Source organism: Marmota flaviventris, chromosome 14 (genome assembly GCF_047511675.1).
Source record: "Marmota flaviventris isolate mMarFla1 chromosome 14, mMarFla1.hap1, whole genome shotgun sequence".
NCBI lineage: Eukaryota > Metazoa > Chordata > Mammalia > Rodentia > Sciuridae > Marmota > Marmota flaviventris.
The window spans coordinates 35,652,501-35,667,500 of record NC_092511.1 but is presented as its reverse complement, the minus strand read 5'-3'; the positions used below and the strand labels follow the sequence as shown (position 1 = coordinate 35,667,500).

At 42.1% G+C, this 15,000-nt stretch overlaps 1 protein-coding gene across 1 annotated transcript in view; it reads right to left on the bottom strand.

Annotated features, from left to right (window-relative positions):
• Positions 1-15,000, bottom strand: part of Camkmt (calmodulin-lysine N-methyltransferase) — a 374,703-nt gene that overhangs the window by 6,700 nt on the left and 353,003 nt on the right. Inside the window, exon 9 of the mRNA XM_027934266.2 lies at positions 10,307-10,370. Within this exon, the coding sequence (XP_027790067.1) occupies positions 10,307-10,370 (64 nt within the window). The remainder of the gene's footprint in view (positions 1-10,306; positions 10,371-15,000) is intronic.

Genomic DNA, 15,000 nt, shown 5'->3' with positions numbered 1-15,000 from the left:
TATACTTTTTAAACAATACACATAATAAAATCTGATTGAAAGTTAGCATTCTGAACAATACACACTATTTCAGGTCTGATGGTTTAAACCACTGACTAGATCTGGGGCAGACCCACTCACCTGTTACTCTTTTGCACCCACCAACAAAGCTCCAAAGGATGTGGCCACAGATGCCTATAAATGTTAATTTACTATGCCCTGAAAATTCAGAACCAAGAAATTGTCCAAAGGGAGGAGTAACCACAATCCCTACTGGAGTGCTTTCACATTTCTATCCTGTCACCAGCCTTTTTCATGACTCTCTTGCTAGAGACACAAGGTGACAGGCTTTTAGTTTCTAACTTCATTGAATCCCTCATAATGGTCATCACTATAGGAAAGTAGTTCATCACAGCCATTGAAAGGCTGCTTTTCAAAGAATGTGGTGCAATGAGGGTAAACAGGCTGATCTAAATCACCACACAGTCTTTTTAGACTGTTGCAGTGAGGAGAGTGGAGGACTTGAATAAAATACACACTGGACCTTAGAAGGCCATCTGACACGGAACTCCATAATGACTATCTGCTAACCACTGGTATGTGCGGTTCCCCCCCACCACATGTACACAGAGCAGTCAAACTTCTGAACCTTATTTTCTTCCTACTTTTTTAAAAAAGATGGCTGCGTCCTTCTGTTAATTCTAAGTTACGTTTCACTTCTGTGAAATGCCACTTTAGTTTTGAAGGAATCATGAAAAAATATCTGTTCCTTTTGAAAGATTATTACTCATACTTATGGATCATTTATCGGGCAACTGGAATGTATGAGGCCGTGGGCTAAGCATCCAGACACATAGCGTCTCCTTTAGTCTATACCACCCTCCACTGCAGGTATTCTCAGGTCCATTTTATAGGATGCTCAGAAAGGGTGGACAATTTGGTAAGGTGACACAACCAGTAAATGATTAGAAGCTCATCCTCCCATTTCAACACTAAGCTCTTTCTGCTATGTTACATTGTCTCCTTACTACTAACAGTGGTGGTGGTGATGATGATGATGATCATAATGACAGCTACCACCGTGCAAGGTACTTCACAATCCCTCCCCTTGGTCCCCTCAGTGATCTTCTCCACAATGTTGTACGGTAGACATTCCATTTTGCAGATGATTAAGCGAGCAGTGAAGGGTTTGAAGAAAATAAGGAGGAACTGTGTGGTCAAAAGGATCCTGGATTTAAAGGGAGTCTCTACCATTAAACAGCTGCAGCGCCCAAGGACAATCAAACAGAATCATCAAAAGTCATTGAACTGTTGAGCTTGAAGGTACCTTGGAGATGACATAGCCCAATCTACTCCTTAGGCCCTCCTAGCGGACCCACTGAGTTTTGTCATCCATCAAATGAAAAGAACAAAGCTCCCCTGCCTTTTCTTTTTTCTTCCCTCCAGCAACTTGTGAGGAGCAAATGAGGTGGTGAATGTGAAAATAATTTGAAAAACAAGAGAGTACAGATGTCAGATTAGAAAAATCCAGACCACCCAAAAGTGCTATAAAAATTCTATCATTTCTTTCTCCCTCATTCACCTGAAATAAAAGGCACTGATATACTGTCCTGGACATAAAGAGTGTTTTCATACTCTGTTTACACAGACATGTACACACTCAGGCACATAATTATAGCAGCACCAATCATGCCACTACACTTATGGTTCTGTCAGCTTTTCCAAAATTAATTGCTATTTTCAGGCAGTTTTCAAACTTAGCAGCAAAAATTCATTTTTATGTGAAACTAGATATAATACATGGTCTCAGCAGGAAAGCAAAAGTCTCCATTAAATAAAAAAAAAAAAAAAAGGAAGGAATACCAGTAGGTCATTTTAGTCATTTCTAAGAGCTGGTTGCCACTCTGGATTTTTGAATAATGGAAGTTGTTTCATTTTAAAGTCACCTGCAAAGATTGTCTTCTAGTTACAATTGAAGAGTTATTTTTCCAGCTATTATCTAAGCTACATATCATAACGTTTACAGGGCGACAGGTTTCTTGGTTGGGCTGATGTTTGCATTCACAAAGCACAATGACCCCCACTTCCCACTTCCCCCTGAGTTGGGGTGAAAGGTTAAGAGGACCATAACTAAGCCCACGGCAGTACTCTCTGCCCAAACATTTCTTTCCTAGGGCTCAGTTTTTCTGTCCTTCCCTAACCAAGGTATCTAGAACAGAAGCCCCACCCCACCCCAAGCTCTCCACCCCTTCTGTGGGCTTTGTTCTTGTTCTTAGCACTTATCACCAGGGACATCCTTGTTTGTTAATGCTCTCCTCTGGCTGGAATGCACTCTCCATGACAACAGCATCTGCTAATGCTTATTCATTGAATTTCCTGGTGCCTAGCATGTAGTAGGCACTCAGGCAACATTTGTTGAGAGACTAAACTAAATCCAGATGTTGGAAAAATTTGAAAAATACAAGTCTTTGGGAATTTGACGGCCTCAGTCTATTGCTTATTCTTTTTAAAAAAGATTTCTCCAAGAAGCTTTCCCAGAGTCAGCTGCTATGGTGGCATGTCAGAGGGCAGTAATCTGTACCCAATCCTCTTCCCACAAGAAAGAGAAAGAGCAAGGGGGAGTTTTAATCTGTAATAGCTCAGTTATGAGTGTTAAGTTGTTTACTTTTTTGTTTTGTTGAATACAGATACTTTTGAGATGTGGATTAATATTTAGGATAGAAAGTAGCACATCATCCATTTATTTAATAAACACCTACTGAGCCCTACTGCGTGCAGCCCCTGCCCCACACAGTAATGAATGGCTTTAGAGGCCCACCAGTATCTCCAGGGGAGCAGGGCACTTCAAATGTGAAGCCATGCAACCCGAGAAATGCACCTTACAATTTAGGCTCCAAAAAAAAAAAAAAAAAAAAATCAACCCAAGAAAAAGAATATAGATTTCAAATTAGCCCATCACTTTAGAAAAATTATTTTCAATTTACCAAAGCACAACTTTCTAAGCATTCAGTCACGGAGTCATTTTAAACTCAGAATGAACACTCAATTGAATGTAAAAATTTGACTGATGTGCAGAAATTTGAGGGAATTCATTTACCCCTGGAGAGAAGAGAGAGAAGTACCACTAAACAACAATGATACTGTTTACATTGTGAATTCAGTTGTTGTTATTTTGCCAGTCTACTCTATACTCACATATTATAGGGTGTATACTTCTGAAAAAAAATAGGTATGCTTCAGGCTCATTTTAAAGGAATATGCTATGCTCGTGAAATGCCTTCATTCCTTTTTCATTTCCAAGCAACCAATTATTAAACACCAATGACATATTTAAGCTGATGCTCATTTTCTGTTTCTTTGCCTGGTTTCTGAGTCACTGCCTGCTTCCTCTCCTACCATCCCAGTCTCCTTTCCTGGCTTCTCTTGGCCCACCTCCCCCGAATTATCAGTGGTCCCCAGGCCACTACCTACTGTTTCTTCACATTTTATATTCTAGGCAATTGTAACTGAGGTCTGTGACTTCAGCTATCACTTATACATCAATAACTCCCAAGTTTGTAACCACACCATTCGCCATTGTCCAGGGCCCACACCCATAGTTCCAAGTGGCTGCTCATCCCTGTGTATGGATATTCTCAAGCCACCTTTAACCCATTCTGTCTAAAATGGATCCCGATATCCTTGATCCCAAACCCTTAACATTCCCAGGGCATCACCTATCAAACACACCGCACACACCCACATACTCAGACATGGAGCTGAGTATCTCCTAGATACTGACCATTTTCATACCCATAGCTTTCAAAATGAAGCTGGAAACCTGGGAAAAAAGCATTGCCTTTCAAGAATTTTCAATGCCATACCCCCCTGCGATACATTGTCTCCAGGTGAATCCTGAATTGTTTCAGGGGAGACCTGGAGGGACAAAAGGACCAGGACTGGAAGTATTAGTTTTTTTCTTTGTTTGTTTTACATCCCATTTAACTAAAGCTGCTTCACTTTTTTTTTTTTTTTTTTTTTTTTTGAGAGGGAGTACTGGGGATTGAACCTAGGGCCTTGTGGGTGGTAGGCATGTGCTCTATCACTGAGCAGAACCCCAGCCCCCACTTTTATCTCTTTGAGATGCTGGCTAAACTTTTTTTGACGGAAGGGTTTTGCCATTTAAGTAGGGGTTGAAAATGACTGACGTGGGTCCCGTCTTCTTGGGATGATAGACAAAGCTCCATGTGCCTGTCCCACTACATGAGGATTTCCTGATGTTCTTATGCTCACCTTGGGCCAAAGTAACCACAGCCCCTTGGTATGTTCTTTTTTTCACCCCTTTGTCTTTAAACATGCAAACATTTCCTTGGAGTAGAATGCTCCTCGTATCTCCAGTATTTTGTCTGCATGGTGAACTCTTATTCATCCCTCAGCACCCAGACTAGACATCATGCTCCTATGAAGCATTTGCTGACCTCATCTGGCCTCCACACAGTGCCTCCTGCCCCACTTAGCTCTCTGTCTCCATGGGTTGCACACCTCTGCTCTGCCCTCCCACACCGCTGGGCAACTACTTACTTGCTTCTCTCTCTCACTGGATGGTGATCTCCTTCAGGGCGGGATCACATTGTCTCTTACTCCATCCCCAGGCCCATCCCTGGCACAGTGTCTAGCACTGAGGCAGTAAGCAAACTTTTCCTGGATGAATCTTTTAATGAATATCCATTCAATATCTCCTTTGCTGTCATCAGGTCTACATGAGCTCCAATTAGAAGGTGGGTCCATGCTGGACCCTGAGGAGTCACCCTTGGTGACTTCAAGCTCTCCTGTACTCCAATCCAATCTCTATTCTGTGGCCAGAGTGATCTTTCTAGAACTCATATCTGATAACACCATTGTCCACCAATGTTCAGTGGCTTTTTGTTAGTCATGATGAAACCCAGTTTCTTATTATAGTGTTCTTAGCCTCTTATACAATGGTACCCAAACTAGCGGTAATCTCACTTCCTGCCCCTCACTAATGGGGATTGAATCCACGGACACTTTACCACTGAGCCACATTGCCAGCCCTTTTTATTTTTTTTATTTTGAGATAGGATCTTGTTAAGTTCTTGGGGCCTCCTGAGTCATTGGGATTACAGGTGTGCACCACTGTACCAGCTAAGACAGACACTCTTATACTCCAGGGAGATAAAATTTCTCCTTGGTTCCATGCTCTTTAACACTCCACACATGTGAGCTCTGTGCCCTCCACCAGGGCGGCTACTTCTTGTCCTCTTCTTCTGAGGCTTAGAACATCCTTCTGACTACTCAAGGCTGAAGTCCAGCGCAGCTGCCTCTTAGGGAAACCTCCAAAGCACTTCATCATTCTTTCTCCTGTACCTCTTTCTTAGTACGCCATGGCGCCTTCAAATTCCTGGTAGCTCCTGTATTAATCTGATCTGTGCTATGCTTGGAGTCTCACAGTCCTCCTCATTCATATTTATATCACTACCCCACATTCCTGAGCCCAGTGCCAGGCAGACAGTAATTGCTCAACAAATATTTGTTGACTGAAGACTGAGTCCAAACTTTATAGCATCTCACATTCTATCTAGTAAACTGGAAGATTCATATTTTGCACTGTCTGTGTGTTCTACCTGTGTACATGTTGCATCTCCACAACCAGATTCTAAATTCCTAAAGCCTACCTTGTGTCTGAATCAACACCTGGGTGGCACTTAGAAAAGAGCTTCTTAGGGCTGGGCCCCTCCTCTGAGAGTCTCAAAATGATCTAAGGGCTCTCTGTTACGATGACCAGTGTTTCTCAAGCACTCCTACAACTTTATGAGGTATGGCTGAACACAGCCTTTCACTGAGAACAGGTGAGGATTTGCTGGGCCTCTGACCTGGCAAGCAGACAAGTGTCCTTCAACAGTTTCACCATTCTGAGCCCACCCACACAAGGTAATTTCCCTAAGATAAGCAAAAAACAGATGTTTGAACAGATATGGGCAGAGATGTTAGAGTCATAGAAAAGATGAGGAACTCCCCCCATGAAATGATATTACTCTTTAAAATGAGAGTCCATGATTTCCATGTACGGTACTCCTTGGATATAGGCAGGGCTCCTGGAATTTGGTGGTCAGCTAGGGCCAGTTGCTGAAGAAGGTTAAATGGATTCCACAGTGCTAATTCTGAATTGCTGACAATTGGCCAGCAGTGATAACGAGCTGGAGAGCTATCAATATTGCATCCCCATCCATCTCCTCGTGCTTCTGAGTGAACTTACACTGCCTCACTGGCCTGGCTCCCCTCCCTGGACCCAAAGCCATTTCAGAGCAATATTAGTAGATACCATTTGTTGGTTGTCATTTATGGACTACAGGTCAACTTGCAGGCTGCTGTGACTGGATTTTAAATTACATTCGGGTCCTCTGATATTGGACATTGCTGTTGTCACAGACTTTAGGGAACACGAAGACAGGGAGTCACCCTATCAATCATGAGCAACAAGAAACCATTCACCAGAGGGAAAATGGGGGTGGGAGAGGTTGCTTCTTGGAATGAGTAAAATTTGCTGATTTCATTCTTTTTAAATATTCTATTCTTTTCAATCCGTTAAGTTTGCTAGTGAGTAGTATTATAGCAGGAGTCAATTATCTTTGTGGTTTCTTTAAACCAGCAAGTTGAGAAAAGTGTCAATTTGGGGCGGGTGGCAAACCATTTCCTGATGAAATTCAGGGCTGCCTATAATGACTTACCAGACACAGGGGCCTGCTTGGCTGAGGATCTAAGTTTAGCCTTGGGATTTGACATTGCCCTTGGGTCAAGCCAGCAGTCCACGTGGATGGCTAAGCTGCCTCTGGCTGCTTGTCTCCCTTCACTTATGACTCTGTAATAAATATGGAAAGCAGAGAAACACCCCCCACCCCATCTTTTTTCTTTGCTTCTGGACCCTCTGACCCCCACCAGCAGTTGATTTACTCAATCTAGAAATCAAGCAACTGTACTCCCCAACATGGCAGATTTCACTTCTTCCCAGGGAATATCACTAGAACCTTCATGTTGAATTATTTTGCTCTTGCCAATGTAGACATCTCTCTCCCCATTGCTTGGTGGGGCCTGACTGGAGCAAAAGATGTCACCTTCTTCTAGGTAGGCAATCCTCCTTGGACTAGGGCAGGGCCTACTGCAGGAATTTGGGACATAAAAGCAGGGGATAGATATACTGCAGGCTCAGTTATGTGCAGTAATTCCCAAAGTCCACATCAGAAAATAGAGTGTTCTCTCCTGCCAGCATTTCTCCAAGGAAAATGCTCAGAAAGAGCCCCCTACATTCTGTATTCACCATAATCAGAAAGTCTCTAGTTCTGCGGGGTAACAGGAGCTAAGTGTGGAGAGCTGTTCAGAGGCCATCATTCACATGTACATGGGTTTGTTTACTGCTTGTTTCACAGATCAGAAACTGAGGCTTCCAGAGGATGAATCTAGTAAATGGCAGCGTTCAGATCTGAGCCTAAGTTTTCTGCCCCTAGAGCTCTCTTCACAAGGAGAACCGAAGCTCTCACAGTTGACAGAGCTCTCTAAGAGACTGGATGAAATTCCCTGCTTTCCCTTCATGGGGGAAAATGGGGCAAGACAGGTGGTTCCAGAGCTGGTCATTGCTAAACTGGATCTGGAATTTCCTCTAGCCAGGCCAGCATACCTTAGGACAAGTGTCTCCTGTATGAACCCTGATAAGCTGGTACAGCAATAAAAAAGAACCAGCTCTCATTTTGGAGTGCGTCCTGGGCACCAGGTACATGCCTGGCATTTACATATGTAAATATTTTATGCCAGCCCACAAGGTAGGAATTAGTCCTGCCTTTTTACAGGTGAAAAAACTCAGGTTTAGAGACTAGGTAGGTAGTAAGAGCACACTTGGGTTTTATATGCAGATTTTTCTGACTCTTTCCATTTACTACACTTGACCTTCAGATACTGGGGTCACCTACAAACTTGAAGCATTTGGCTGCATTGTGATTTCTGCTGAGTACGCTGAATTTGCAGTATCTTGCATTGAATCAGCAAGCTCTGGGGATCCACCTGTGTGGCCCCCTATCTTGTTTCCTTGTGAGCCATTTATACTGTGTTCAGAATGTGGGCCACAAAGATATGGAGGAGCTGTCTAGACTCAGGAGAACACCAAAGCCAGCTCTAACTAGAATGCTATAAAACCTTGAATGTTATCTTAGGCTTGGACTGTGACTTCCCATTAGGGACGTCCCTGGAAACAGAAAAACTAGTCCTGAGAACTAAGAAGGGAAAGAGTCCAGTTTCCCCCATACTGTGGGGAAGAAACCCCACAGGGTGTGGAACTATAGCTTTTCACTGCCACGTGACCCTCCATGGTCTGCCTGAGTGGAGGCTCAGGAATGCATGTTCCCTTCCTCCTCAGACCTCCCAATGGGGATGAGATTCTGGGTGGTCATTTCAGTAAGTCCATGTACCATCCCAATCTCAAACCTTCCCTCTGACAATGGGCCAAATGTACTTTAGGCTAGAAAATACAGTAGGCTTGGTATCTGCCAGCCCACTAGGGGCCTTCGTGATGCCCACTACTGCCATTTCTACTGCTGCAGGTTGGTGTGGGCCTCTGATTTGGCCTTTCTGTTCCACAAATAGCATGAGTAAATACTATTTACTAGAGACCCTGCCTAGTCCTTTTCTGGGCTAAAGGTGAGTATTGGCCGTCAGTAGGAGGGCAGCTGGGTGGATCCACACCTCAGACAGCAGGGGACTGGGTTTAACAGAGGGTCTGGAAGAGCAGCAAGAGATTCCAATCCAATCTGCATTTAGGTCTATTCATAGCTTGGACAGGTAAATCATGCAAATCTGCTCCAAAATGGAGTATTTGCCACAAATAGGCTTTGAAGGGGTATTGGTGATGGGTGAAGCACTGTTTGTGCAGTGTGAAATCTGGGAGTCCTTGAAGGCACTGTATTTATCTATGATACATTTTCACAGAGGCCTTTGCATTCAACAATCCCATTGCCCTCTCTGAAACTGTTGGCCTTGCAAAGGCTTAAAGAATCACCCAAGGCTGATGGGTGATGAGGAAGCCCAATATTCTTTCTTTGACCCTCAACTTGGGCAGCCTTCTCAATTGAGGCAGTAGCCCTCAGTAGCTGGGAACATGTCCCTTTCTGCCTCAGGCCTACTACCCACTTCACTGTGGGAATTGAGAAGGCCAATTTAATTGAATTGATTGCCACTTACAAAGCTGTGGTTACTCCTCTGAGAGGTCTATTTAAAGTTTCTGAGCTATATAGAGATAACAAAATAAAAAGCAACAGTGAAAGGCAAAGGATGATTATCAAATTGCTCTGGGAACCTTCAATGTGAAAAAGATATAAAAGAAAGATTGAAAGGTATTAGTCTATAAGTCTCATCGAGGTCAGAAGACTCTAGTCTTTTAAAAAACACTTTTAGAAACAAAACTTTAGAAAACACACACATAGACACACACACTGCAGTCATCATAGATAAATGTGAGTTCCTATCTTAGATTACATTAATATTGTTAACCTATTTTAAATTCCTATGGCACAGCAAGAGTCTTCTATACTTACAAGATTTTTTTTTTTTAAATGCATGAGCTTTAAACTCGTTTTCTTACTTTAAATAGATGTATATTAACTCTCCGTTTAGGCTGCAGGACCTCCTAGCTTAGTACAACAGCCCAACAAAATAAGAGTGGATACAAACTCTGTAATTTACTCACAGGCATAAATGGATATATAAATGTAAAAATGTGCACAATATTTTATGCCATGCTTGGCTTCATTGTGACCTAATGTTTATAATATGTAAATAATGGTTTCCTTTTAAAGCAAAGAACTTTTAATGTACAGATTCATCTTAAAGTCCTTTTTTCCTTAGTAAAAACAGAAATAAAAAGAAAAAAGTATTTTTGTGCGATAAATAAATACCCAATGACAAAGGTTACCATTGAAGGGATTAAAAACGACAGAAGTCAACAGAAAACTTTCAATATCATACTTCTACTTTAATATGAAGATATGGTTATCAAAGGAAAAGACTCAAGAAATTCTTTGATAAAAATAATCTCACACTTATCTTTGAAGCGGTTTCATTTATTTTACTACCCACTGTGTTCCTTATCAGAAGGCCAAGGGTAAGAAGTTTCCTAGTTATGATTAGGAAAGAATCTGATAGATCAGAAGACCCAATTGAAGTTGGACATAATAAGTATTAAAGTATTACATGACATTAATCCTGCCATTCCATTACTCTCTCCATCTTTGTGCACAGACTAATTATTCTGTAGCCAGTATTCAGGAGAAAATAGAAACATACTTACCATGGGCCGGAGTAATCTCTTTATTGCATCAACAAGGCTGGCTCTGTACTGGTCCAGAAACAGACTGACATTGAGAAGAGAGCAGAATCCAGATTAAACTGGGTTTTCAAGTCTAATGATACTAATGGTGATAAATACAAGGCTCATTGCACTTGTTTGCCCAATCCTAAAATGAGAGCAATTGGTTCCTTTCATTCAAATGTTTGCTGGGGGGCAAAATTTAAAAAGAAGATATAGTGGTCATCATTATCTAACTAAAACCAAGCCATTCACCTGCTGCGGGCCAGGATTCACGTGTGGGCCATATGTTAATGTTAAAGGAACAGTTTCTAAACTGTTCTTAGTGAGTGTCATCTGGGAGAGATGAAGCACTATACATACTTCCCTTGTTAGATCCTAGAATCCCATAGAAGCCCTCTGTCTGCCCAGGGTGCTATGGAACTGTCATCTGAAAACAAACCACCAGCCCCGCTGCATCCAAACCACAGGACAGGGGGTAATGGTTTTGGTGACTGGGAATAACACTAAGATATAAGACTCAACCAGTTACTAGGAGTGAATGGCTCCAAAAACAAAGCTTTGCTAATATATCACAGAAACCATGATAACTCTGGATTTTTCTTTCTTGACCTCCTTCTTCTCCAGTTCACTGTGATTTTTCATTTTTCTCCTCCAGTTTTTTTTTCTCTCCTCCTCCAGTCTTTTGAGAACTTTTGTTGTTCTGTCATTTTTTGGCTGGGTTAGTCTGACCCTGTTTTCGCCAGGCATTATTGTAGAAGTTTGGAAGACAGTTTCTGTAACTGAAATTGCAGGTCCCAGGTTCAAGTGTGGGTTACTTGGCAGTAGATGGCAAGTTAGTTAATTTAGCCATACCTGGCACTGTAGTTTGAATACATTTCCACTCAAATTCATGCATTGGACATTGAATCCACAATGCAATAGTGTTGAGAAGTGGGAAATTTGGCTCTTTTTGTCCTTCTACCTTCTGCCCTTTTGAGAACACAGGGTTCCTTTCCTCTGGAAGATTCAAAGGCATCTTGGACAAAGAGTCCAGACCCTCACCAGATTCCAAACTGGCCAGCACAGAGGAGGAAGAGAGACAGCACAGGCAGAGGAGCCAGTCATCAGATGCTGGAGTTAGGCAAGGGTGGCAAGAAGCCATCAGCCATCCAGAGTACCTGCACTCACAATGACCTCTTTGTTTTCTGAGCTCAGTACCAGAAGTAGAGCATTGGAGGTTCTCTTTCCAGTTTCCTGTGTGGCAGAAGTGCCATCCCTCCTAGGTTTGAAATTTATTGAAGTTGGGGAGCATTTCTTGTGTGTGTGTGTGTGTGTGTGTGTGTTTTGCCTCTCCTACAATATTAGAAAAGCACTGCAGCTACAGTGGTCTAAGAAGTTGGCTAACTCCTGAGGCAGAGTAGCAGCATGGGGGAGATGGCCAAGATAATAATGGTGTATGGCTTAGATACATACAGCTTCAGCTTCAGAGCCGTTGCTTCTAAGTGATATTTTTGCAAAAAAATAAACCAAAAGCCCCAAAAACACACACATAAAGCCCAAAACCAAAACCAAAAATACTGTTCTATTTCATAGAAATTGACAATGATGTCTTTTAAGGGAAAAGAGAACTACTTTTCAAAAAGCATCTTAACTCATAACACAAGTCCAAATGCATTGCTTTGCAAAGCAATGTAGAAAAGCTTTCCACCATATCTTGGCTTTCCAGTCTTACAGTGGCTGTTCCCTTATACCTTAGAAATAACACCCCTCCCCCCGCCCCATCTTGTGCTTTAATCATTGTGTTAGTTGGCTTTTTATCCCTGTAATCAATAGCTGATAAGAACAATTTAGAGTAGGAAAAGTTTATTTTGGGCTCATGGTTACAGAGGATCAGTCCATGGCCAGCAGACTTCATGGCTATGAGCCCCCAGTGAGGCAGAACAACATGGCAGATGGGTGTGCTGGAGGAATATTGCTGAGCTCATGGCAGTCAGAAAGCAGGGAGAGAAAGCACAAGGAACCAGGGACAAAATATAATCCCCAAAGGCACTCCCCCAGTGACCTACTTCTCCAGCCACGCTCCACCTGCCTATAGTTAACCACCCAGTAATCCCAATTATCAATCCAGTGGATGGATTAACCCAATGATTAGATCACATCTCAATCAAATAATTTCTCTGAACATTCTTGCATTAATTAACACATGAGCTTTTCAGGGGAACTCTTGTATCCATAACAGCCATCTCGAGAGGGGACCAGTGAAGCCCCACTTTTATTCTTAATACTGTAGGTTAGTCCCCCGATTTGGCCTCCCTGCTCCTCATGTGGCATGGCGAGCACCACCTGCTCCAGGACCCTGCCTTGTCCTTCTCTGGGTTAACACTTAGTATTGACTGTCAGGAGGAGGACTACCATCCTCCCTCAGAGAGGGCCACTGTATGTGGCCACATTTCAGACAGGGGGGAGCATCATTTAAGCTCATTAGAGCTCTGGATTTGATGTTTCTGCTCTGTGACTTTGGGCAAGTCACTTCATGTGAGGTATTGTTAACAAAGGCCCACTTATGTGGCTGCACTGGATGTCAAATTAATAATATGTTAGTTCATAAATATCATTGAGTACCTATGACATACACAGGGCACTGGGAATGAACTATGAATAAGATGAAGTTCTCTTTCTCAAGAGCTTCCATTCTGTATTCATTGACAGTGCCCACCAAATAGTTACTTGCCAACTGACTGGTAGCTCATCGCAGTCCTTGAAATGGAGGAAGTTTATATAGAGTGTTAGTTTCAATGATCTTAAAATAGGTTATGCACTCAACTTTACCAGCATTGCTGGGGGTGAACCACTGCTTAGGTAGGATGTCTCACAAGACTAGGTTCTCTTCTGTTTTGATGATTCTCTCATTTGAGAAAGAAGAGAACTGTTCATGAGAAGTTTCCAATAAGTCAATACATGTGGTTTCTTTGGCCACCACAGGTTCAGTGGAAAATTCTCTATGGAGAGGGTGCTTTGAGCAATGGAAAAAGAATCTTTTTCAGATGGGTTAGAAAGCATGCCAGAAGGGAGCAAACCTTACCCCATTCTACACAGCAATCATCACTCATCTTTCATAAAACTATATCCTTATATCTTAGAATCCAGAATATATCTAATTCAAATGCTACAAAAAGGATTGATGAGAAAGGAATTAAATTGTAATTAAGTCTTTTTAAAAGTTTGCTCTTCAGGACACTATACCATATTCTTTAGTGAGGTAATAATACCTTTAGTTTTATTAACAAAATATTCTGGTTTTGCTCTTTAAGAAGCAACCTCTGCAGTTCCTCGGGCCTGTAGAAGCCCTGGCTGGTTGGGATGAGCAACAGCTACACTAGGGGCCTCTCTCACTTTATACCTGTGCATCCTAAGAGAGGGAAGACTGTCAGAAAAATAAACAGCACCTCACCAGATGAGCTTAAGGCATGCTCTTATAAAGCACCATTTCTACTTAATGTTGGTAATGGTGACAAAGAGGTTAACATCACAGCAACTGGAAAATGCAGCTTAAGCCACAGCACACATTCCAAACACAGTTATTTCAAAGGTAATGGCATCTACTTCATCATTCCAAATCAAATTTCCCAAAAGTAATTCTCATAGTTCCCTAATAGATCTTTATTCCAAGCAAGCTCACTTTTCTACTTAGCTCTGAAGCAGAATTTATAACGCTTTGTAGGGTACGTCATATGAGCAATTTCAATGTGTTTTAGTGGGAGTGATATGTAATCTCCTGAAAATTCACCCCTTAAATAAGTCCTAATGGCTCAGAGAACAGCAGTAGCTTAAGTGGATCTATTTAAAAAGGCTGAGTGGGTCAGTGATGGGGATGGAGATACCATTTCAACTCTCCCTTCAGTTACTGATCAAAATACATTGACAGTCCAGTTTGCCCGTTTAAACACTCACTCACACACACACACACACACACACACACACACCCTTCCATGCCATTGCTGGTGGCAGCGACACTTGCTTTGTTCATCGATCTGAATCACAGATTTTCTGACAAAGGAAAGGTGCTGGACCATTTTCATTGCCTCCTTTAGAATCAAAATTTTATGCAGAGAACGGAGAATCTGTAATTCCTCTCACAGAGAAATTTATTAGTGCAGAGCATATGGAGACATTTCTCTGTCAATAACCACAAAAGGGAGACCTATATGCAATTTTCATGGTGAAATGTGATAAGTTAAATTCACTGTTTTTAGACTTAACTTTCAGTGGAGGGATGACCCCTTTCAATATTTATTAAATGGTTTTTATGGGAGCTCAGAACGATGCCATGGTTGAATCTCACTTAGCTCTAGCCCTTAGTTGAGAGATCTTGGGCAATTGGTATATTTTTGTCAGGGACCAAGTCTTCCCAGGTGTGAGGTGAAAGGGCTGATGACATTGAGCTAAAGGTCTTTCCAAGTATAGGGGGCTGGAAGTTGTGATTTAGAAAACTGGTGATCACAGCATCTGGAAGACAAAGAACTGGAGCCTATGGAATGGTATTTTGATTTTGAGGGGAAAGAAAAAAATTTTCACAAAAATAGTCAAAAAACCAAACTTTTCCCATCAGTTAGGGGAAAGTAAAAATGATAGAGAAAAGTAGTCACAGTGTGTGGCCAGTGGGAAGATGCCGAGAGAGCGAGCGAGACGGGATG